This window comes from Synchiropus splendidus, chromosome 4, assembly GCF_027744825.2.
Source record: "Synchiropus splendidus isolate RoL2022-P1 chromosome 4, RoL_Sspl_1.0, whole genome shotgun sequence".
Taxonomy (NCBI): domain Eukaryota; kingdom Metazoa; phylum Chordata; class Actinopteri; order Syngnathiformes; family Callionymidae; genus Synchiropus; species Synchiropus splendidus.
The window spans coordinates 31760445-31785726 of NC_071337.1; the positions used below are offsets into that span (position 1 = coordinate 31760445).

Genomic DNA, 25282 nt, shown 5'->3' on the forward strand with positions numbered 1-25282 from the left:
CGCTCATTCTTTGAATGATTATGGCTCTCCAGGCAGACACCCACAACAACGCTACTACAAACCAATCAGGTGGCTGCTTAATTCCACCATGAAGAACATTGGCCAATCAGTTTCTCGCAGTCAGAGAAAAGGGACCAGTCACAGGGCGTAGAGCATCGTAATCGACAGTCTGTCTGGGTCGCTTAGCCAATCGGAGGCTTGTCGTGGCTGCACCGAGAGGGTGAGCGACTGCCTGGGTCCAATCAACGCGTCAGTGTTTCCTGCCGGTGCCCGGGACTGGTATCGAGGCTCTGCTGCAGCGCGTCAGGACCGGACCGTGAACCCGGAGACCTTATACTCGGAGGCGGAAGAAGGTAGAGGTGAGTCCGGGGATGTGTTTGGGGCCTAGATGTGAACGGGGTTGTTTTGAAATGGCAGCAGCGGGATTCGGTGTAGTGACATTATAAACTAGCTGTTGTTTCGTGTGGTAATGCTGTCAGACAAAAGAGCGGCTTGGCTTCTCTCGTAATTGATGCAGCTTGACATGTCAGCGACCACCGTCGTCGCCCTGAACCATCATTTGCATTTAAATATCTGTGCACAGTTACGATTGAAATCGTAAAAAAGAGAGGAAAAAAACCCGGTGTTGGAGGTTGAGGATGTGTTGTAGTAGAAACCCCGATCGAAATGCCTCCAGTCCGTTTCATTGTTTGATTCCGGGTCTCTGGGGGTTCATTGAGACTGAGAAAAGAGCCTTGATCATGCATCAGCCATTTACGTAGAGACTCCACTGGCTCCATATGCACCTAAATGGCTGCTGGCGCCTCAAAGCATCATACTGTAAGGACAAGGCCGCTGTGTAAGCGCATACACACGCACGCACGCACACACACACAAGCAAATAACACACAGCACAAATAGTAAAGCTCACGACTGACACGCATATTTATACCACATATTTCAACATTTATGTCAAAAAGCTCATAGAACATACATATTAATACGCATTACACATAGTACTTGCATTCTGCATCCTAGCTCTAGTGGTACATTGAAACACGTTTTCATCGCATTGAACGACACAAGGTGCTTTTTTTAACCAATGTGGAAAAGGTTTTATCAACGTTTTTGAATGATCATTAACTGCAAGTTTACAGTTCGACCTTATATCATATAGCACTTTCTATGTTGTTATTACAATAATATAAGAATTGCACCTTTCAATGTTGACTTAATTTCCCAATTTGCACGATTACAATTTGGATGAATACACCCAAGAGGTGATGGGCGCTGACAGAAGACTAGCCTTTTCAATTCTCAGAAGGCAAAAATGTTCTATGTTTAATGTTGTCGGGTAACTTCAAAGAGCCCGAATGTATTCATGTGCTTCACATAAACCACTGAGCTTCACCAAGAGGCTAGAAAATAAGAAATGATCATGGATCTATTATCACAATGGAATTCATATGCAATCTCTGTCTTTTTTTTCTGATGGGCTCTTCATTCCCATCCTGACTGAAAAATGAATTTACAAATCTTTAAGATTCAGCAAGGATACTAAAGATTTCCATCAGCACTGGTGTCTCCTCTAAAAATTGTGATGCAAAGTTGTAGCTCAGAGGTACTGCTTCTCTTTGTCAACAGGAGTCAGATGAGGTGATACAGGCATTTTCTGAGAACGCCTTCCTGGTTTTCTGGGTGCGTTTGGCTGAGGAGAGACCAGGTGGAGTCTGGTCAAGAAAGTTGCTGCTTCAATTGGCACACTTTGCAAGGTTGACATAAACAATTTCTTCTTTCTTTTGATTAGTTTGAATTGAAATCTCCCAGACTACAGTTAAAAATACAAAAATAAAAGTATATGAAAACAAGAGATGACATGGAAATGCTATTTTTGCTCAAAACAAGTTCCTTGACAGTGGTGGGTTGGCATAGTTTTGAAAGCTGCTGAAACGGATCAACTTGCGTCAACCACTTGTACTTCATTTTATACTAAGTAGTGGCAGCAAGTTGCAGCTATTATGTGGAAGTAAACTCCAGTTGCTGGAACATGTTCAACATGAGAATTTGAGCTATTCAACAACTCACTTTTTCAACTTTAGAGATGAGCGTTGTTCTGCAAACGCTTTTGGTTTAGGTGTTTCTTTATCTGCATCAATCGAATTTGAGACATTGTAAGACATTTTCCCCTGTTAAGGCCACCTAGCTGGGCCTCAATTCATGAACTGCACGTATCGCAATGTGCCTCGGGAATAGTAAAGTATTCTGACTCGTTTTCACTAAATGTCTCATATTCCCGCTTCTTTTTTTCCTGCTTTTCCTCTTATTTGGCTGGTGAAACAGTTTTTGCCCCACCCTGTGGTCTGGAGTTATGCACTCTTTTTTTTTTTTTTGTTAGTGGCAAGAGATTTCCTCGTTCTCTTAAAAAAGCAGGCTTTCTCCTCGTTTCTCTATGTGATGATCTAACCACTAACGGTCACAAATTAAGAAATAAATCCATAGTGTGTGGTTATGAACCGGCTCTGACTGGTTTTGCCTGTACCGTTTTGTTCAGCAAAAAAAAAAAAATCTTTTATTGGTGTCAGTAACCCAGACTTTACCTTCTACACTGCCACCTCCTACTGTGAAATCCTAAGATGACCCATTCTATAAAATTATTCTGTACATTTATGGGTCTGTCTTGCTGTCAGTGTTAATGGTGATATAGACTTTGTGTAATGATGTTACTGGTCATGTCAGCATAATGTTGTCTATAAAAAATAACCAGTAGTTCACTTGTATGAAATAAAAATCCCTACCAATCCTTCACACTAAAATGAGTTTAACACAATGTCTGTGTTTGGCCCAGATCTCAGATGTAGATTCCTTTTGTGAGGATGGTGTTGCACAATCTCCATTCAATTATTTTACCTTGGCTTTTTTAATGAATTTGAAGGTTTTGAATGGTTGCATTTAGGCATGTCCCAATACGACCTTTAATGCCAACCTAGCATAACTGCTAAGTACTTGATACTGTGTACCGATAAGTAATTGCGAATACCATAACAACCATTTTAAATTAGGACTTTTTTTAGAATTTTTTTCAGCACGTTCCCTGAACAAACATGACAAGTTTAAAGTTTTAGTTTCAAGTTTAGCCTGAGCAGTCTCTGCATATGCATATCAAAGGTCTTTGTACTGCCTACTGGTTTACATACAGTATACAGTGTTCCCTTGTTTATCGTGGGAGTTACATTCCAGTACCACACCGTTGAAGCACCATAATAGAAGGAAGTAGCAGCACCATAACGGGACCAGTCCTTGTTATGATGGTGCTCTCGTACAGTAAAATGCGAATAACATGCAATTATGACATTTTCCTGGATGGACATCACTTTTCACCAGCTGATTTCTTGTCTGAACAATCCATGGTGGTATGGCGCCCCGTAAATAAGGGGAAACGTCACTGATTTGAAGCGGAGATCTGCCTATGGCGCCTTGTATCGGACGGTGTCTACCTGCCTACCATACCTGTGACCACCCTCATTTGCTTGGCAGCCCTGTAAAAACCTCTGATGTACTGAATGAATATAGTGAGGGAAACACTGCAGTTGCTATCAGCTGCTCCAATGAGCAAGTATTTTGAACTTTGAGTACTGCGGAATAGGCCAGTGTTGGTATGGGGGCATCCTGAGTAACGGTGAACCAAACATAAAATTAAATGGTAACTAGGACTTCATGATGATATCATGATTTTATTTTTTCCCATATTGTTAGGTTTCGCTTGCTTTAAAAAGCCAGTTTTTGATGCATCTGTAATGAAACTTAGAAAAGCCAGAGATCTTTCAGATAATTTAGATAATAATAATAATCTCCACTCCACAGATGTAAAGAAAGATATTCAACATATAAACCATATAAGCACATGTTAACAATAATAATTCATTAAAATGAACAATAATCAGCCTCTACTCATCATATTATATTATATATATGATGAGTAGAGTAGTATATTATATATATATATATATTTGCCAGAACTGTTGTGATATCTTGTCCTAAATATATATATATATATATATATATATATATATATATAAACTAGAATTGCTGCCAGAAGTCAATTTATTCAGCACAGATGAGAGTATATGACTCGCTGACGCCTGAGCCCATGGACTCACTCAGATATGAGCGAGTCAATAATCTGTGAATGGCTACTAATAAACATATTGTGTGCCTATTGTAACTGAGAATACTTCTTTTCGTTGTTGACAAATGTCTTTTTTCAATAAGTCGGCTAATCACAATAATTTTTGTTACCACCTATTTAGACTTAGTGCTTAACCTTACATTGTTTAAATTATCTTTCCTGTGAAAGTGACACTGTTATGCTCGGACAGCACACTATAACAAGTACATTACACTAATGACAGATAATTATAAGGAATTTAGTTAGTGACTTAATTAGTCACACTCTCATTGATTCTCAGTTGGGAAAAAAGGAAGAGGAACAGATCCATTAGTATCAATAGAACTCAGTATCTTTGAGTTGAGCATTTCCATTTACAATACTACTCGCTGGTTTGTAACCATAACTAGGAAGCTACAGTGAACGCATTATTATAGGTGTCATGTTTATGTTATTATTCAAATGAGACTTTTCAAGCATGATGATTGGATATATCCCATGAGATACATACTGTCTATTTATGCAGCAGTGTACATATATGTATCAGTCTCTCAACATGGTTCAGGCTTCACAGGGTTAATACATGTTCCAGTTGGAGGTTTGACTTCTGATGCATGCTCACAAACCAAGAACGACACATTCCTGCTTCACTAAAGCCACTTGGAGCATTTTGAACTTCAATTGACAGTTTTGCAGGATTTCAACAGTAAAACGTTCAAGAAGTTTTGTTTATGATGGTCTATAGCCTGATTTTGACACTTTTCGAACACCAATAATTGAACAAGTTGCTGATTCTTTTCACCAGACTGCCAACTGTGACTCCACAGTTTTACTTGTAATATATATATATATATATATATATATATATATATATATATATATATATATATATTACAAGTAAAACTGTGGGGTGATTCAGTCCCTAATACTGGGTTCACATAGTCTGAGATCGTGCAGTTCCATGTGTGTGACATCAGCGACTGATTCCAGAGATAACTTTTAATCCAGTAGAAGTATTCTCAGTTGCAATAGGCACACACTATGTTTATTAGTAGCCATTCACAGATTATTGACTCGCTCATATCTGAGTGAGTCCATGGGCTCAGGCGTCAGACAGTCACACACTCTCATCTGTGCTGAATAAATTGACTTCTGGCAACAATTCTAGTTTACATCACACCATGAAACACTGTACTAACTAACTTAAAATCATGTGATTGCTAAGCTGATATAAGTCATTGGTCGAGTGAGATATGCGAATGACATTGTGTGGTACAAATTTGATAAGGAACAAATGATCAAATGTAGTGAATGATCCGGACCGCTGTCTGGACCCAGGAAGTTTTTAGTGAACTATTAGAAGATAGAACCATTTTTGGCATTTGAGCCAGATTGGCATTAAGCTTGATGTAAAGGTTACTGTATGTCCTAAAACAAAAAAAAAATTAAAGACAATTAAGATGATGATTTGTTCAACTTTTAAAGAACTTTGCAGCTATGTATAGGTGCACTAGAATACTATGTACTACTAAATTAAAATGTATATTTGGAATTTCTCCCATGCTTATATATTAAGATGAAATGAGATTAACTGTTGCGTCCATTATGATTTTTTATTTCACTAATGCACTGTAAAAAGAAAAAACAACTAGAATATTCACTTCCAGCTTTGTGTATGTATTTATCATTAATAAATATCACCAACATAAATATCATCTAAGAAAGGAACAAAACACTACAGTACATTAGAAAAACAAAACAAAAAAATAAGACATTGTTCAGCACTGTGACCAGGTGGGGGCACACCGACCCCCAAAACTCCATCACACATTTCTTTCTCTGTCCAGACTTCAATGGTCCACTTTGGCGTAGAGTCAATCGATGGAAAGCAAAGTGGATCCACTAAATTAAAGTTCAACAATGTGTGACGTCTTCAGGCTGAAGCACGATAACGGAACATGATAACGAAAAATGGTCATTTAAAGGGCACGTGTGAGACCTGCATAGAGTAGTCCAGACAACCTCAAACTGATGTTTACTGTTTGATCATCAGACGCCGCTGTCACTGGGAATATATATATATATATATATATATATATATATATTTTTTTTTTTTTTTTTTTTTTTTTTTTTTACCTACAAACTAACCATAATACTAAACAACACTGTATAAAAAACATAGAAAAATTTAAAGCAAATAACAAGGCAATAAAAAAGGCAAAATGTTTTTTTTTCCCCTTTTCAATGAACGATGAACCAATCAAACCCACAATGTAAGCACCAGAATGTTTCCTTTAACCTGACACACCATATCTCCTTGCATCGACTTCATGCCCAGGGAATGAGTATCTAGGGTCCAGGTGCGCTATGAACAGCTGATAGCGCATCTCCAGTCTTCAACAACAGAACTCGACTGCTGATCTAAAATAATAAACTCCATTAGCAATAGTTTCGCCAGCAGTTTGCTCCGGTTAGCATTCGTTTGTTAGCCTCTTAGCAGCACTGGAATTCACCGCATAGATTAGAGGCCAAGTGGTTTAACGCTGCGTCTGAGTCCGTGGGTGCACACGTTGTGAACTGCAGTTAGGTTGTCAATTACTTGGATGAAGAAGGATTGCCAAACAACTGCCTTTGTGGCTGGCTGCCTCTGATGTTTGCAGCAGCAGGTCTACCACAACTTTTTTTTAAATTTAAAATTTTAATTTTTTTACAGAGAACTGCCTGCTGTGTTTTGTCATTTTTACATTGCGATGTAAATTTTTAAAGCATGACAACACTTCTTATCATACGCAAGTATAATCGTCATCTTATTAATATAAATTAATAAAGAATTTTAAAATTATTGGCTTATATTTGCCATTCAATTGGCTAATCATGATGACATCATAAATGTCAGCCAATCGATCAGTGCTGCCCTAATTTGCCCCATTTTATTTTAGTGTTGTGGAGCACCCTGACAAATCTTTAACATTTATAATCTCACTCCATGATTGTAGTCATTCTTGTTTGTGCTTGGTGCGGTGTTTAGTTTCAAGCCAACTATTAAACGGTGTGGTAGCCTGGCATGTAAATAAAGTTCTGCAATTAAACGTCTTGTTAGCTGTAAGCTTTGTCAGCTTAGATGGAGTTCAAACAAGGAACACGCCATGTTGCTGTGAAGGTGTGTGGTCACGTAGGAGGAGCGTCGGGTTCATTTGGTGCTGACCAGGCTTTGTCGCTGTGTGTGCGTGTGATGTCCCTACAAAGATAGAAAAACAAACGTGTGTGTGTGTTAGAGGACGACACATACATCGTAGTCAAATCCAAAGGTGCCCGAAGATCCCAACCCCTGACCCATGCAGCTGTCATTGAATTCTGAACTGTAAACCTATTACCACGTAAACCTTCCTACGTGGATTTTTATTAGGGATGTACTGGTACCAGTGTCGAGTATCCGATACTGGGTTTCAGTACTCGAACTGTACTCATTGAATGGCCACCGATACCACGAAACTACGAGACTATTTTATGGATTTTTGGATGTCAGTTAATGACATATTTTTCAAATGTGTGTGTGTACTACAGTGAAACTTGTGACCATCACCCATGTTCAAGAAAACATGCTGAGGGATGTTGTTCAAGTAACGATATAAAAGAAAAAAAAAAAAACCTAAAGTTACTTTTCAAGCAATTTGTAATGCCATTAGTACCGGTAAAAACTGGTATTGGTGCATCCCTAATTTCCCTAATGTCCAACTCCTGTGGTAGCACTCCTGCTTGAGTTATCTTGTCCAAAAATCTTGGTTAGAAAAATCCTTTTTTCAGTGGGAACACCGTGCTTGACTCTTGGAAGGACCATCCCTCTCAGTTGCCATGATGTGCTTTTATTGATCAGTCCAAGCTGAGTGTTGTCCACTTAAATAGTGAGGACCATGACTGGTCGGTCAGCTGACAATCATGTCCTTGCATCACTATTAGATGGTCCTCAGACACTGACTCTCCGGAAGTGGATGAGCTCTTTGTCTCAAACTTCACGCTCACCCCCTCCTCCTACCCACCTTTTCTCCTCCCCTTTGCCCCCGCCCCCAATATATCACAACACACACGCACACACACCCTCCCCCCCTTCTCAGGCGACAGCAGAATAGGAATTGATTAGTGGTACAGCTTAAAAATAGACAACCGTTGTCATAGCAACGAGATGAGATGTTATTACTTTAATAAAGAACTGTGTGTGTGTGCATGTTCATGCTACGTATGCAGACGGCAGGTGAAGGTTTCTGCAATTATCTCCCAGTGCATGGCGTCAAAATAGCAGTGGCTTCAGTCGACTGCTCAACATTTCTCTCACTAGCCATTGGCTCCTGAGCTCTGTCCCACAATCCCCATCTCCTCAGCTGCACCATACAAGCTTTTCCACGTCTGTTGCTAGGGGGTTCATCCTGATTGGTATCATTAGTATCAGAAACTAGCCATATGCAAATGTTAGTCTTCTTCCCATTTCCACTGTCCTTGTGTGCAAGAGTGTGTTCTTGTGTGTGGTGCTGCTTGGCTCTACAAGAAAACGTGAACCATGGCCCACTTTTGGCTTGAATAGCAATCACAGAACAAAGTACATACCAAGGATGCTCGGATTGATCGGTCACCAGTCGTGATCGGCCGACTTCAGTGTGACCGGTGAATGCGTCCGCTCCTCCCTACTCGCTGCTCACTCAGCAGCAACATGTCTGCTGTGGAGGATCTTTCAATCTGTCTAAAATTGGCATCCTGTAGCACATAAGCAGGAAAATGCTGCCAGGGAACCGCGTTAAAATAAAATACGCCATTTTCGTTTACGTGGAGATGGCAACGACCAAATCCGGAACCATTTTGGAGTCGGGTGCAGCGTTTGTTAGCGACCTGTATCTGAAACGTCTGGCGTGGAAACTTTCATTAATGCAGTGCTCTCTGAGTCCCGCTACAAGCGCTATGTAAATCTTTTACGGACATAGCAAAGTCTGGAGAGATTCACCAAACTGTGATGTATCACAGAATAGTTGTTGCATTCAGCAAGGTTTTTCTATTTTTTCCACCTTGAAGAGGTTTATAAAGACGTGTCTCAATTAAAATGATTTCGTGGTTAGTTTTTTCCACTTCGTGTGCATAGAAGGTCTCATCAATTCGATTACAAATTCAATGTCAAGAAAATGCGACTTTATGCCTTTTTCCATTTTGTTATTAATTCGCACTTATTGGCAAGAGAGAGCACCAGGTGATGGTGTCATCAGAGAGGGTCTCTCTAACACAAAACAATTGATGTTCAGCTAACATTTATTTGCTGTTTCCCTTCCAGAATAACATCAGGCTACACCTACATGGAGCGGCACATTTTCCGATCGGATCATTTTCCATGCCGGTTTTGAAAAAGTGCTACGTAAAAACTATGTCATTTCTGCTGTCCACACGGAGCTCCTGGAAACAATATCAGACGATGGCAGGACTGTAGAGGCGCTGTAATACTCTAGTGGCAAATCAGAAGACAGCTGTCAGCTACAATTAGCACTAGTGCAAATCGGTCGCTAAAAGAGACGCTGGTGTTTACAGATGATGCGACTCAGATTTTGTCACACAAGTCAGAGACAGGAGAGAGTCCGGGGATGCGTGTTTCTGAGAAAGTTTGAGAAAATAAACGTTCAGTCAAATGTTGTTGTGATTGGCTTCTCCTATAGTGGCTGCTGCTCATGTGTCCGAAGCACATCTGTCACATCATTCCCTGCTAATAACTTGGACTTAGACTTTCTTTATTGTCATTGCACAAAAACATATCACCATATTATGGCAACGAAATTTCGGTCTGAGGCCTCCGGTTTCCCAAAACTATATATCCAAAAAAGAATAAATATCAGATAAATACTTATCAGACAATGTACATTTATATACTAAATATAACAACAGAGGACCAGAAGATTTTACTGTTGACAATAACAGTTGTTGCCAAATGTACACTAATATGTAGTGTGCCAGTATTGTTGTAAAGTGGCATTTTTAGGGGGAGAGAGCCGAGGCAGATGGGGTCATGATGTCATTGTTCATCAGCACAACCTGTTTCCATAGCAAAAAGTCATTTCTTTTTATCGATACGCTGAAAATCCACCTCCTCCGTGCTTGGAACTGATTTTTTTTTTTTCACTTGTCAGCCAAATATATTCGGCCACCGGATGTTTGGTGCATCCCGTTACTACTGCATTTAAAATCACAATTTGATGGTGAGTGGTCAGAGTGAGATATGAAGAAATCAGTTTTGTATTGCATTGTGGGGTGCCTGAAGATTCCCACCCCAAGTTTTGAGGTATTTCAGATCAAGTAGGGTGAGTGTCTTGCATTCATTTTGTGGTGTTTGTGTGAAAAACGGGTGAAGAGGATGGGTTACCATTGATACCAAAGTACACCAAGATGAGGAAAGATGCAGCTCCTGTTTAACAGCTGAATGCTGGGCTGAAATGCAGCTGGAACTGGTTGTGTCTAAAACTGATCTCTGAGTGTTGACTGGAGATTGTTCTTATTTTATTGTGATACTTACTTATTTGTTTTTAGCAATTGCACTGCTTATTAGTTTAAATTGTATTTTTTTGTAAGTTTATTGTCACAGTTTAAATAATTTGTTTCTATAGTTTTCGTTACATATGCTTTAACAAGGGGCATTTTGAAAACGATTTGTTTTTTAAAAAAAATCAAGAAAAGTTGTGATCTGACATTGTTATTGCACATACGTACATACATACTAGGGTTGTGCGATAATTTATCGTACACAATATACCGCCAAGCACAATTTCCACAATGACAGTTCTATATGTCACAATAAATTCGATAAACATGTGACACACTCGCTGCACTGGACTTGCGCATGTGAACATGACGAGACAGCGACGGCGCGCTGCACTCTCCAGCTCTGCTCCGTTTGACAGCCGACACCGGCGTGTGACAGCTGTGGAGACTGTGGTGGACTTTGGTTCACAATCGTAGTTTTTAACTTATTTTTAATAAAGGGAACCTTTGATAATGAAATTCCTAGACTCTAAGTCCCTGCATCTGGAGCTGCTGTTCACTCTCTGCTATAGATGCACAGCTCAATCGATAAAGCCCTGACTAAAAGTATTGGAATCTACGCATGTCATTGTTGAGACTTGTGTTAAAATGTTAGAACTTGGATTTTGAAACCACAGTGCTTTGTCCTACTGTTGGCTTATGCAGGCTCGGAGGGTAGATTTTGTGGTGAAAATATTTTTGCAAGATGCACAACTGCCGCATCCAAACTGAATTTGTTCTCTTGATGAATGTCTTTTTTTCTCATTATTGGAGAGAGAGATCAACACAGTCCCACGTAGATACATTCTAATGCCATGGGAGCACTTCTTTTCGACCACCTTCAATGTTACTTTTGTATGATATGTAGTGATGAACTACAATGCTCCTTGGAGGCAGAGATAGAGATAGAAATAATGATGTATATTCACAAGCAAAAAGGTCATAGATTACACAACAAGCGTAGTTGAATCTCATATCATTATTTATCATTTAAATTCAGGTACAGTATAGGTTTCATCCAGGGCACGAGGCAAAGTGGACCAGAAAATAAGTGACCTGGTGGTGACCAGGTCAACAGTGTCCACGAAAGAGCCTGGCACAGGGTCATTCAAAAGAGCAAAACACACGTTCAGATAAGCACAGGTGATAAATTATCATACGCATTTCACCACCGAAAACAATCCCCACAATGAGGATTTTGCATCTCACACACACACTCACACTCACAAACACATGGTGTACTCGCTGCATTGAACTTGCATCCTTAAATATGTGCCGTGCTTTCCAGCTCCGTGGCGTGTGACAGTCATGGAGAGCATGGAAAACTTTCACGGTCGTATTTTTGATACAAGACGCTCTTAATAATGACATTAATGGACTGAGTTTCTGGATCAGTGTTGGTTTTGTTAGATTAAGTGGTGCCTAATAGATTTTCTGACACAGTTGTCTTGACTTGGTTCATATCAACACAAGCAGGATGACAGCCCTAATGCTACTACCTAGCATCAGTTAGCTACCATCAACAAATTCTGATTCGGTCAAAATGTTAGTGCCAATGAAAATAGCCATTTTTGGAGAGAGTGTCGTGAAAGTATTTTTTTTTATCACACTAGACGAAGGACAGTTAGTAATTTCTAGAAAATATGTCTAAATGATCAGTTATTGACATTATTTCTTATATTTCTTCAACAGTGTAGTTAAAGTAGTAGCGTAGCATCGTTAAAGTGAACTGTAAAGATACATGACATACACTGTGGGCAGCAGACAGCTCAATTTAACCCCAAAAGGAAACAGCACCTTAATGCATTTTTGGAAGTTTTGTTATAAGGACTAATGTAAATAAAAAACATTGTTTTAATGTCAGAAATATCTTAGCATCTAAACATTTACTTTCTTTGAAAAACATGTATAAAGATGTAATCTAGACTATTTATGTAATGTAAAAAAAAAAAAAAAACAACCGCATTTGATATTTGGTATTATTTGGAATTTTGTCTAAGGGTTCTAAATTTTATTCAGATTTTCTTTTTGGTGCATCCCCAATTTAGTCTGCTTACTGTGACTAAGCAGACTTGTGCCAAAAGGACAATAATCTATTGTGGGTTTATCTACATTAATTACCTGACCTATGGTCATGTTGACATTTAATATTTAAAAAGATTTCTGATTTGTGTGGTGGCTCCCATTTAAGCTGTGGCGGTGCGCCACACTATTTTATGTGTAGAGGAAACATAATATGAACTAATAATAATTTATTTAAATTTTTTTTTTTTTTTTTTTGATTGTGTCCAGGAAATGTGTTCAGTGGGTCCAAAGTTATAGTTAACTGTCAAGACACATGAGATACACTGAGGACTGCAAACTGTCCTGCAAACAATGTAACAGCAAAATAAAAGTTACGAATACGACAGGGTTCTACGGGAGATGTGAAACATGTAATAGCCCATCTCAACACTTATATTTAAACATAAAGAGTGATGATGTTGGAGACGGACTCCAGTAATAATACAGAGAACGCAACTGACCTTTTAGTTACTGTTAAGTTTCATCATTGGGCTTTCAAGACATGTCGTGTGTCAAAAACATGTAATAGAAAATGTTATCACAGTTTTTAGCCAGAATGCACAATTTATTCTGGTAATCGTTTTTGCCCATATTAGCTATCCCTACAATATTGGCATCAATTTATCTCATTCTATCATAATATGTAGGCCTGCCTCACAGGGAAGAAGTTCATATACAGTATGTGAATAATGCAGAAAACTGAGCAGACTTAGCCACAGCAAAAAGGACAAGAACTCTCTGTGTGATTGTGATTCCTGTCGTGGTCTGATGCTGTTCATGATGAACGTTTGTTTCGCATTATAGTGGAAGTGCAAATGTTGTGTTAATATTTACTGTAAGTGGAACTAGGGATGTCCCAATACCACTTCATTGATGACTGAGTTTGAGTATTAACATTTTCAGTACTTGTAGATGCAGAGTACCGATATGAGTTATTAATAATAACATAACAAACATTTTAAATGATAAGGTTGATAAAGTTTAGCCGAGGCAATCTCTGCATATGATAAAAAAAACGGCATGCATATTAAATATTATTAAATAACAATGATCGGCTGCAACGACTACTGTCATTATTGAGCGTTTTCTTGAATTTTTAAATTCTTTGAATGTTTAAAACTACGGTCATGAAAAAAATTCCTCGAGTCTCTGAGCGGTGTCTTTTGCAAGTGCGACTGGAGCTGATCAAAAACGCCGTGTCTGCAGTCTCGTGGAAGCAGATGGGTCTGATAAGCAGAGTTCAGGAGGAATAGAAAGTTATCACTGTAATACTTTGAGTTTCAAATATAATTTGAATTTTATTTTATTTTTTGCATTTTTTGCACAAAGAACTTTCCTAGTTGGTGGGATCCTCACTGAACCAAGTACGGCGAGTCTAGACAATTCCCAGACATGGGTTTTTGAGAAATTACAATTTCAAATTATGGAAATATGTGTTGAGAAGTTTTAGAATCAAAGGAGTGACTTCTTCTATAATATGTTGGCTATATGCTGGCTTTTTAGTGACTGTCCTGTCCGGTGTCTTTAATCTATGGGTCAGTTACTATACAGTACTGCTATTTAAATAAAATGTGCAATTTGCTACTTTCAGGTTCATTATTGGTTACTGATACATTTGATGAATGAAGGAAAGTTAGAAGATGTCATTGCCATGCACAAATTTAAAAAATCTATATCTGATGCTGGTTTGATTGAAGAAATTGTACTTGAAACTGTGGCGGTGCCCCCCTGTTAACCACATTTACTCCTCCTCAGATTCATGGTGTTTTAGGTGGTTTACCAGGGCAGGTGACCCCCTGGGTGCACATGTTGCGAACTGCTATTTGTTTGTAATTTTCCTCGACGGAGAAGCGTTGCCAGACGACCACCATCGTGGCTGGCTCTCTCACTGTCACTGTTGCTCCAGCAGATACTCTGTTTTGTCATTTGTGTATCGTCATGTAAAATTTAAAAGAGTAATCGCATAACTCTTCAAAATATGGTCACATTTTTAGCCACATTCATAATTATGAAAGGGGAATAGAGGGATATTAGAACTGTATACGTTGCTGTGTTATTTAATTGTGTCTACTAAGTCGCACTCCATAATACCATATTTATTTCATTAATCTTTGTGAGTCTGTAGTTTTGAGGACAATTCAGGCTAATATCAGTCTAGCTGAAAAGGCAAGGATGGTAATGACCTAGGTATTACTATGTATATCGCATGTGATAGATGTCAAATGGACATCCATTAGCATGTGGCCACTATGTTAACAGGGTGTATTTTCATGCCCGTTGTCTCTGTGCACAGCGGCTGTGTATATACATTCAATGCTGATGTTGGAGTTATCTAGCCAGTTAAAGCACAACTTTGAGTTGTTTTTAAATCTGATGCGCCTCCACCACATCCATGCAAGCCGGAATGATGGCATGTCCTTGTCTGACTCGCACACTGAAACTGTCTGCGTAGCAAAGCTAAACGTAGCCAACGACATGAAAGGCTAGCATGACATCACACTTTATTTACACTCGTGCAACATCGAGGTTCAGCTTGTAGGTTAATAGTTGGCCTTAAACTAAATAAATGTACTCCAAAATGTTAACACTGTTATTACTCTTATGAAACAAGCTGAGATAATGAATGTTAAAGATTTGTCTGTAAGCTTCCCAAAACTATAATAAAACAACACAAAAGAAGGTAAATTAACAAATGCATGCTAGGGCTGGTCAATTAATTGAATTTTCATCTGGATTACGATCATTTCCTCTGAGGATTATGGAGGCGTGATAATCGTCATGACACGATTATTCAGCCGAACGCCCATCACAGCAGGTGCGTGCAGGGACGCTAATATTAGCCACTGTTATTATGTATTAGCCTACCGACTTGGTTGTACAACGGCAGCATGGTTTTTAGTATCAGAACCTCAGAGAAGTGTCACAAAAGCAGTGGATGCTACTTGGTGGAGATGTTTTCGAAAACCAATGGTTATTTAGTAGTGGAGAAATGCAGCAGAACAATCACTCATGCTCAACCTCAGACAGGATGATAAAACCAAGCACTTCTTGTTGTTCAATAAAGTTTGAAAGTTCAATGAATTTTTAAATTGTTGAACAATCATTTGAATAATCGTGATTATGATATCAATCAAAATAATTGTCCAGTCCGAGTACATGCCAACCTTAACACAGTAGAAGCCAGTTCAAGTTGACAAAATTGTTTTCCTGCCTAACTATGTGTGATCGGAATCTGTCATGTCTACTTTTTTGAAGGCGAGGAAATTAAATAAAATTCCCTAAGGGGCCAGGTCATATATTGTGACCATTGAGAGGGGCCGTCAAACCCAAAGAAAAGTCGGTAAGAGAAATTGAAAATAAAAATCAAGTGATGGCATGTGTGATTAGGAGGTTACGCTTTAGACATGCACAGAAAATGTTGGCTTTTTGTGTTTTGTTTAATTTAAACCCCATTACATTTAAATATTCGATGTGTATTTTGAGGGACAAGAAATACTCCTAAAATACTCTACGGAAATGAAGAACAATTACGAAAAGTCAAACAATGCACAAGACCAAAATGTCAGAGTACAACAATGTCAGTTTTATAGTTTTACTCTGACTCCAGGAGGGCCCCTTAACTACATTCAAAGGGCCACATTTGGCCCCGGTGGCCACACTTTGTTCAAGTCTGCTCTAAAATGATGATTAAATACAAAATAATAATATGTTCCAATGTTGCTTAATCTGGTTCAATAATCAGACATTGCACTTTGTTCAAAAATGCATTTCCATTTTCATTTAGTGTTTTTATGCAGTTAAATCCAGTTAAAATGACTGCATTGATAAAAAAAACCATGTTACCATGTTTTTGTTGCAAGTGTGCTCTTTATCTGAGTATCGGTGTTTACCTCTTGATATGTTTACGTTTTTTTTCTTGGAGAATATATGATCCTAAATAGCCTTTTTTTCCCCTGATTGAAGTTTTTTACACACAGAAGAAGTGAGAGTACTGGTAGTACTGAGGAAAGAGTTGCAAATTCACCATATACTATGCCTGTACTATTTGCGGATGGGCCTGGTCACCAGCGTCTCCTAGATGACTCTAAACTTTATTTACAATGTATGTCATTGTTATCCTTTGTTACATGCTGCATTCATTTAACCATTCTCATCTGATCCGATCTCTCTCCCCGTGCCTCATTACACTAACTGTTGTTTTAACAATGGTTATTACTTTGGACCGGAGCGGCAACACTCGCCTGTTGGAATTTCTGTTGAAACAGACCGGCTATCCACTTCACTCAAATGCTGACTCTAGTCAGGAGCAAGGGCAGATATTATGTGACTCTTGATCCTAAACATATTGCTGAAGACTTATAGTGTCCATCAATCACTTCCTTGGGTGTCTCACCAAAGTTGTGGAGGATATAGCATGAATAAATGGCATGGTAGATTGTTTGAGCTGCACATCTGGCTTGGTGTGAAAAGCGCATTGACTCACTGATCTATGTTACGCTGATGACGTGGGGAGGCTGAGCATGGATGGGGAAATAAAACTTGAAGGAAAAGACTGAGGCTCTCACCGACTGGCATTGTTGTCCTTGTGATAAATCTTAAGGTGGACATTCAGATGTCCATCAACTCATCGGCGCTGGCACAAGCCAACACGCACATTAGGGCTGGTCACTTTAATCAAATTTTTATCACGATTACATCTTCCTACAATTATGGAAACCTGATAATTGTCATGAAACAATTTTTATGACAAATGGCTGTCTCCCCCACTGCTCTCATCTTGTCCAAATAGACCAAAATTCTTCACCGCGCCCTGCCCCTGTTACTTTTTCTTAAAAAAAATTGTACAGAGGGAAGTTGCTCAGGAAGGCACAGCAAGCCTACGCAGATGGAGCCCCCTCAGCGCAATGCAACAGTGCATAGCGAGATCAACAAGAGCTAAACCCGCTGTTTACATGGAGACGGGGACGCTAGTATTAGCTGCTGTTTGGTGCTGACGCAGTCCTCAGTACAACGCTGCTATCGTTTTCTTGCAGCATAATATTCATTCAAGATGAAAATTAAATTACTGTTAAATCATTATTTATATTTTACATAGAGTTTTCATTCTTTTATTGCTGTTTAAAATTCCACTAAGATTGAAGTTAAAGTTCATTAACAACAAAATCTTCAATCATTGGGTAATCGTGATTATGATATAAATCAAAACAATCGTGATTTTTTTAACTTTAGTTTATAATCATCCTGCCTCAACTCACACACACAGTCGTATTTCTATGATTTTGTGCGGACCACTCATTGACATAATGCTTTCCCTATCCTCTCACCTTTGCCAGCGCCAAGTCCATTTTTCTGAGAACCAAGACTGTAATATTGAGTCCAGCTAAAATGGGACTTTTTATGCATGTTGACAATTTTGTTAATAGCTTGATGAAGGTTAGAATTGGTGATCTTGCCTGTATAAACATCAGCAGCATTAAAGACAGATGTGCCAACTCCTCTGGATGGCGATGCACAATCTCATGACATTCTCCACAAAGTGCACCAACGGTATGTCAGCTCCGTTGTAGATTACAATGATGCCCTTCTGCAAATGCAAATAGATTTGGCTGTCAACCACCGCCACATTGTTAAATTTTTGGTTGTTGTAACATGAATAACAAGATAGATTTAGTTGGAAATCTCATTAACATCACTTGACCTTTAGCTATATAGTACTTTACAGTGATTTTTAAACCAGAGTGAGCTCTCGTTCAGTCTCTGCATTAAGCATTTTTCAAACTGGCACAGAAAACAATACCTTTGTGGCGGCGGGAACTATACTTGCATACGTACTATAGTTTTTAAAAAATGGTCGCTGATATCAATGGCAAAATACAGCGAGCCTAGCAATCGGCATCGAATTAGACCTGGAGTGTTTTTACTGTTGATCTGAAAGAAGTCAGTACAGGGAGGAGTGGCGTTGCATCAGCCAAATAAATAGTGGTTTTGTGGATCACTGGTAAAAAAAATAGGTTTTGACAGTACATTTGTTCCTATCTTAATGTGATCAAACTTGGAGGACACAAGTATTTGTGCTAACACTAGCTCCTTTAAATGACTGCTGATTGTGCGGAGGACATTTTGGTTGCCGCCATCTGATAGACGAGCAGCTCTGTGCATAAAGAACATTTTGTGAGTGTGCGAGTGTGTTGGGGGATGGGAAGAGGGAATTAAGTATTGGCATTATGTCAGGAGAGAGTTGTCATCTCTGCCTCCTTTCTGCTCTGTGCATGCATGTGTGCTTGAGCCTGCAGACAAAGACGTGTGAGGATGATGCGTGCTGCAAGACACAAAAAAATGCCCTTCTCATGCTTATATCTACATGCTCCACTGCCACTCCTAATTGGACGGTGTAACGTGAACAGTTCTGGCTACATGCATGGGTCCTGAAAGTAAGCATGTGTTTATTTTTACTGTGAACAGAGGGGGAAGCACAGGTTTGAGGACTGGGGGAGGGTAGAGGAGCAGGGAGGGGTTTTCTTTGTGGTACTGTACAGCTGCAAAAGGGGAAGGGGTTCTGAACATTGCCTATTGATGGAATGCGGGTTGTAAGTGGATGTCTGGACAGTGTCTCGGCTGTTTTTCAGCACACGTTGGTCCAACTTTTGTCCTCATTTTTCCTGGTGGAAGGCCTGTCTGCTGTCCATTAACTTCCATCTTGTCGCTGTCTAATGTACCTTGTGATATGTGTCTGTTCTTCTCTTACGTTGGCCAGGAGGAGTGCACAAAGCTAATAGGGTGGTTGTTACAGGGATTCCTGGGGAAGGTGGACATGGACATTGTTTTGTGTAAGCCAACTGAAATGGGAGTGTGGCACCACCACTGCATCACAACCGAATTGGAGAAATAGGCCAGTGGCAGGAAGGGATGTGTTGTGTAATCAGCAAGACTCCTCCCTGTGTTAAATAGATGAGAAGAGGATAACAGATGTTGCAGGAGGACAGATTAGTGTATCACAATATTAAAGATTGTGAAACAATCAGAAGACACCATTAGGGACAATCTTCAAATAGCTATCTGATGATAGAATAACTAGCTATTCAAACCCGTCAAGTCGAAGTTTTTCATATGCTTTAATTGCATGTGTTCTCCATAGTATTACTTAAAATGACAAAGAGTTACAGAGACTGGTCCGCCGAGGCTAGAGCAGAATTTTATCAGAATTTGAGGTCGATGGATGTGTTCTTTTTAGGACCAATGCTGATTACTGATACTAAATACTAGACCAATATCCAGTATTTGTTGCCAATGTATGTAGCCCAATCTTTGTGTCATAACTTTTCATGCCCTAAGCACATAAAAGCTTGAACATGGTAACCAGATATCTTGCCTTATATCTTTCAATGGTGTTCTTCAGTCACTTGTTATACACTACCAGTACATGACCAGTTCTACCCCTCTGCATTTACCCCAAGCACTTCTCAGTGTACTGTGTCACCTCGTAGCATGACAGCTTTGTCTGCTATCCCTGAGTGAAGCCGGGTCTCCTCACAATAACGACGGAGCCGCCCGCACCCCAACAGTAATCGGCAGCACTTCCTAATGTTGCCTATCTACATAGCATTTGTGAGAACCTGCTGCCTAGCACTGCTCTGTGTGGATCCCATCAAAGCTGTGCCTGCACGGCAACTCGACAACCTTGCATCCTGCGCCACCTCCTCTGCTGCCTAGCTCTGTGAATAGTAATCCACGTGCAACCATGTGGCTGTGTGATCTCTGATGGAATGCTGCTATAGTTGAAGGTCTAGGTGGAGTCTGACTCTCCATAACACATTGTAACCTACAGTGATCCTCACGGTATGTGAAATAAAATAACGCATGTAAAAGTGGATAGACGTTGAAACAAGTCACCACCATGGTATTTATTTGTAAGTTGATAGATCAGCCTGTCTTAAATCACCTGTCTTGCTTCATCCATCATTTGGCTCTAGTGTCATTTCTTATTGTCAACGTGCCTATGAATGGATCTTAGACAAAGCTGTTATGAAAACGTTTGTTATATGAGGCACTGTGCACAGTTAGGTTGGTAGGTCAATTTGTTTGTGTCCCTGTAGGACATAGGTAATGTTGCTGTAGGTAAAGGGAAACAGATTCTGTACATGCAAGACATACTATAAAATAGTCTGAGATACTCATAACTGCACTACAGTGTATTACAATAACATGGCATTTGGACTTTGTTGCATTAGCCCTCTGTGCCGTTGAAGCTCAGTGTTGCCTCAACTGTCCACCAGGTACCTTGACTGTTGGGCAATGAGTGTTCAGCTATCACAGAATCATCATCAAACTTCGAAATTAATCTATAAAGCTGAGTGAGGTGTCCGATGTCCTTCAGGATGTAGAGGGGTGGGAACCTTGTGGGCACCCGTGGAATAAGAACTTTCCTTGTTTAATTCTGATGGGGTCAATCGTCAATCTTGCCACTTCTGAGCAGGTTTTCTCCGGCACGCTTGTATTTCACAATCTGAAAACATGACTTCTCTTTACTGCACATCATTTTAGGTTCTAGTTGATATTGATGAGCCCCAGTGTAAAGACAGAGTATGGAGAAATAGCTTTTAAAGTTCTGCCCCAACATCCTGGAGCACACTTCAACAGGATTTAAAAATAATCTGCTGTGATCACTCTAGTAGCGTCACTGTTAAAAGACAATAAAGACTGTTCTTTATGTGCCTGCTTGAAAATGTTTTCAGCAATGTAACCTGCATGTTTTGTGTCTGATTTTAAGATTTAAGTCTTGTGTCGTCTTGCCCTGAGATTGTGATTTCAACAAGAGTTATTCTCCGGTTTTTGATAAATATTCTTTTTTTTCACACTTAATGCCGCAACGGTGTTTTCGCATTCGGACTGACTGGTAGCATTCCATGTTTATTATATCTTGTTGTGGATTTAAACATGTATGATCTGCAGCTCTTGAACAGAATGATTGAAGATAATGGAAAGTAGTTTGACAGTGCCGCTGCTAACAATCGTGCTGTTTCTGTCTGCTCAAGGATGGAACAAAAGTCTGAGGAAGCACTGAGGCTGAACCTGCTGAAAAGAGGTCTGGAGCTGCCTGGCGACCGAGAGGAGGCACTGGCCAAGCGACTCAAAATGGAAGGCCATGAAGCCATGGAACGTCTAAAGATGTTGGCACTGCTCAAACGAAAGGATCTCTCTGAATTTGCTGGATTGGAGCTCGCAGGGCCCCTGGGAGATGGCAAGGGCCCTGGAGCCAGTGCGCTCCACCACCGCAGTCTAATGGGAGCTGCTGCGTATGAAGAGAAGCTTAATGGGGGTGTGAGGTTGGGAGGACATGGCAGCCACGTGGGCACCAGTACAAACGGGAAGGAGAACATTCTTGATGAGCCTGTGGATATGAGCGCTGGTACAAGATGGTAAGAAATTAGTGATGATTTACTCTCTTAAGCAAAAAATGTAAGCTCTTAAGAGAGAGACCACAAATGATCTTGTAAGGAAGTTAGATTCAGTTGCTAGTTACATGATTCTACTTTGGTGTGATTCAAGAAAACATGGATTTTTGTTTTCCACATTTTGTAATTTATTTTTTTTAATGATATAGATTTTCTAAGATAAAATAAACACACACAGGGTTCGTCACACCATCTTCTTGGGGTCCGTTCATTGTCATAATGCTTTGTCCAGCCGCTCATCCTAAAATTCACAATCCAAATCCAATGGCCAACCTTAACCAGGACTCCGAACCAAACTTAAACCTAATTATAATGAAGTTATTCTGAAGCCCTCTTCCTCAAATTGAGGCTTAACCTTGTGGGGTCTGGTAAAAGAGACCCACGATGGCATAAAGTCCACCTGAGGAGGTATTTTCCCCAAAATTGTACGTCACTAGCTACTGAAACACACACACAGACATTGTGTAAAGTCTGTGGCATAGGTTAGGGAGATCATGAGACATGAAAAAACAGACAAACTTGCATGATTTTTGACAAGACATTGTCACAATGACAGTGATGCTAACAATGCACCTTCTATTTTGTAAGAAGGGTCGTCTAGTCTTTTCAAACAATGTTTAAAATATCTGGTCTCTTGGAAAGTCTGGGCACCCCACGTATGCCTTGTCAAACCAGATGTAAACAAAGAAATGAGCTTCCTGTGAATCACAGAATTATGCCTGTGAGTATCCCAAAGCAGAATCACCAGGTTGAGGTTAAAAAAAAATGTGAATCCCAAACTCTGGTCTACTTTTATAACAGAAAACAAATTACCAGTGGTTCTGTATTATCCATGTTTTATTATACAAAGAGGAAATTAATTAATGAAAGTCACGTGGAGCACAGAATTTATAACACAAAATGTGAACTCTAAATGTTTCAGAGAAAAATCATTTCGATGTCTGTGATGTGGCTATATGTCGGATAGATCAGAGAGTCTACTCTGTGGAGGACAATAATCATGAAGATGCAATAGAAAGCTTTTAATTGAGTTTTATGACTGTTTGAAAGTTGCTGACACAGTCGTCTTCAGTTAGCTACATATCAGTGAGAAATCCAGGTTCTGGACAGCTTTTAATGTCTATACTTTGTAAAGGTGAACAATGAAACCCTTCCTCATAGAGAACTGTGGATGCAGAAATGATGGGAAACATAAGGTTGTCACTGCTAGAAACCTTCATTCTGATGTCATCAGATTTTCCTGCATCTCCCTCATCCATCCCATCACATTAGTGCATTAAGCTAAAGCTGCCTGCCCTCAGTTGCACCTCAGTTCCAATAACCCTGTCATCTCATGGGTGTTCTGCTTTGAACCATCTTTAACAAGTGCCAATGACCACTGCCGACCTGGAACCAGCTATACAAACAGTTCAGGTTAAATATGGACTTAAAGTGGTCATTTCAGTAGCAGTGTTATGCCTATCAGACTTATTGATAAAAAAATGTACAATGTTCTGAGTATGAAAATGGGAAAACATTATTATAGCGTTACCATAATATAAATAATGACAGGTTAACAACATCCAAAGCATTTAATCAAATGGGGTCTACTGACCCTCTTTAAATCCATGACCTCGTTCATTTGACTATTGTCTATTTTGCACTGCTGATGTTGATCATGTCTTTGTTATTATATTATAACAGATTTTTCCATTGACATATGAACAAACACGAGAGTTATCAGTACAACTGCAAACGCTGGTGTGAGGAGTGTGTCCTCAGAAGATTCCTGTATTGTCAGGCCACTGCAAAAAGAGATTTGTACAGTACATAGTTGGAGATTTGGTATTTTATTCAAGTAAATGTGATGGTGTCCTCTATTGAAAAAAAAAAATCCCTTTCGCACAGTGGGTCTGCATTAAGTAATTGCTACTAATTAGTAGTTGCCAAGTAGTAGTGCTACTGTAAATGTACTGGATTGCATGAGACGAGTATTAGACTAGCCAGGTCAAACTGATGTTGCTCTTCTGACTGTCAGATGGAGATTAACCAAAACGGTGTACCTCTGTTTAGTGATGCAGACCATGAACGTCAAACTCCATCACCAGACGTCATCATTCTGTCAGACAACGAGGCATCCAGTCCCAGAACCACTCCTCGCTCAGATGAGCGTCTGCACGGCATAAACTTAGACATCTTGAAGGTAAGAAATTCATCAAATCCTCCACAAGTCTTCATTGCTCATCTAAAGGGTTAAATGCCTGTGACAACCCTCAAGCCATTCCGTCCAAAAGCTACTGGTCATCAGAGCAACGCCAGTTTTTCTGTGTCTGTGCAGGGTAAGACCGGTGAGGAGAGGCAGCAGATGATTAAAGCTCTCAGAGAGGAGCTGCGCCTGGAAGAGGCACGTCTTGTGCTGCTCAAGAAGCTCAGACAGAGTCAGCTGCAGAAGGAGAATGTGGTCCAGAAGGTTGGTGGAGTCACAGTACATGCACAAGGACAAATTCATGCATAAAATTAGCGTGGCCTGCAACTTGAACCTTTGGACTCAGACCTACCTTCTGAAACTCATCCCTAATTATTGAGTCCAGTTGTGGCAGGATAAATAACACATTGTGTTTGTGATACATTGTTGTTCATCATGCAATGTTGCCGTCTACTGGTTATCTTTGTGGTGCGGAGGACAATCTACTCTGAATTGCTGCTTTGTAAACAGGAGCACTCATTTAATATGTGTTTCCTTGACTATGCAAGACCAAATATGCAGTAAAGGTTGCCAGAATAGTTGGTAAAATGTGAATGAGCCCTGTGAATCACCTAAATGACCCCTGAGACAAAATAATTAGAAAGACTGACTTAAGCCATCTTTAGTGACTTGACTTTTGCTAAGGAAATTATGTGCATATCCTGATCTATCAACCTTTCAATTAATCCACATTATTACTTGCATCATATTTAGAATAACATGTAGTAGAATCTATTGTTAAACCTTGCTTCATGACCTTGGTTCAGGCTGAGACCAGAAGACTGCCCATGTCTGACATACACTGTCACCCCAGCTTGTGGTGCAGAGCAGCGTTTTTTACTTGCCACAGGTTGA

General features: G+C 39.7%; 1 protein-coding gene across 2 annotated transcripts in view; it reads left to right on the forward strand.

Annotated features, from left to right (window-relative positions):
* The first annotated feature begins 240 nt into the window (after nt 1-240).
* The window catches only part of gatad2b (GATA zinc finger domain containing 2B), a 32780-nt gene continuing 7738 nt past the window's right edge, over nt 241-25282 (forward strand). Inside the window, exons 1-4 of one of the 2 annotated variants that reach the window (XM_053863262.1) lie at nt 241-359; nt 21784-22167; nt 24256-24385; nt 24521-24652. In XM_053863262.1, the coding sequence (XP_053719237.1) occupies nt 21785-22167; nt 24256-24385; nt 24521-24652 (645 nt within the window). In that variant the 5' untranslated portion in view covers nt 241-359; nt 21784. The remainder of the gene's footprint in view (nt 360-21783; nt 22168-24255; nt 24386-24520; nt 24653-25282) is intronic. The other variant, XM_053863263.1, reaches the window with a different exon arrangement.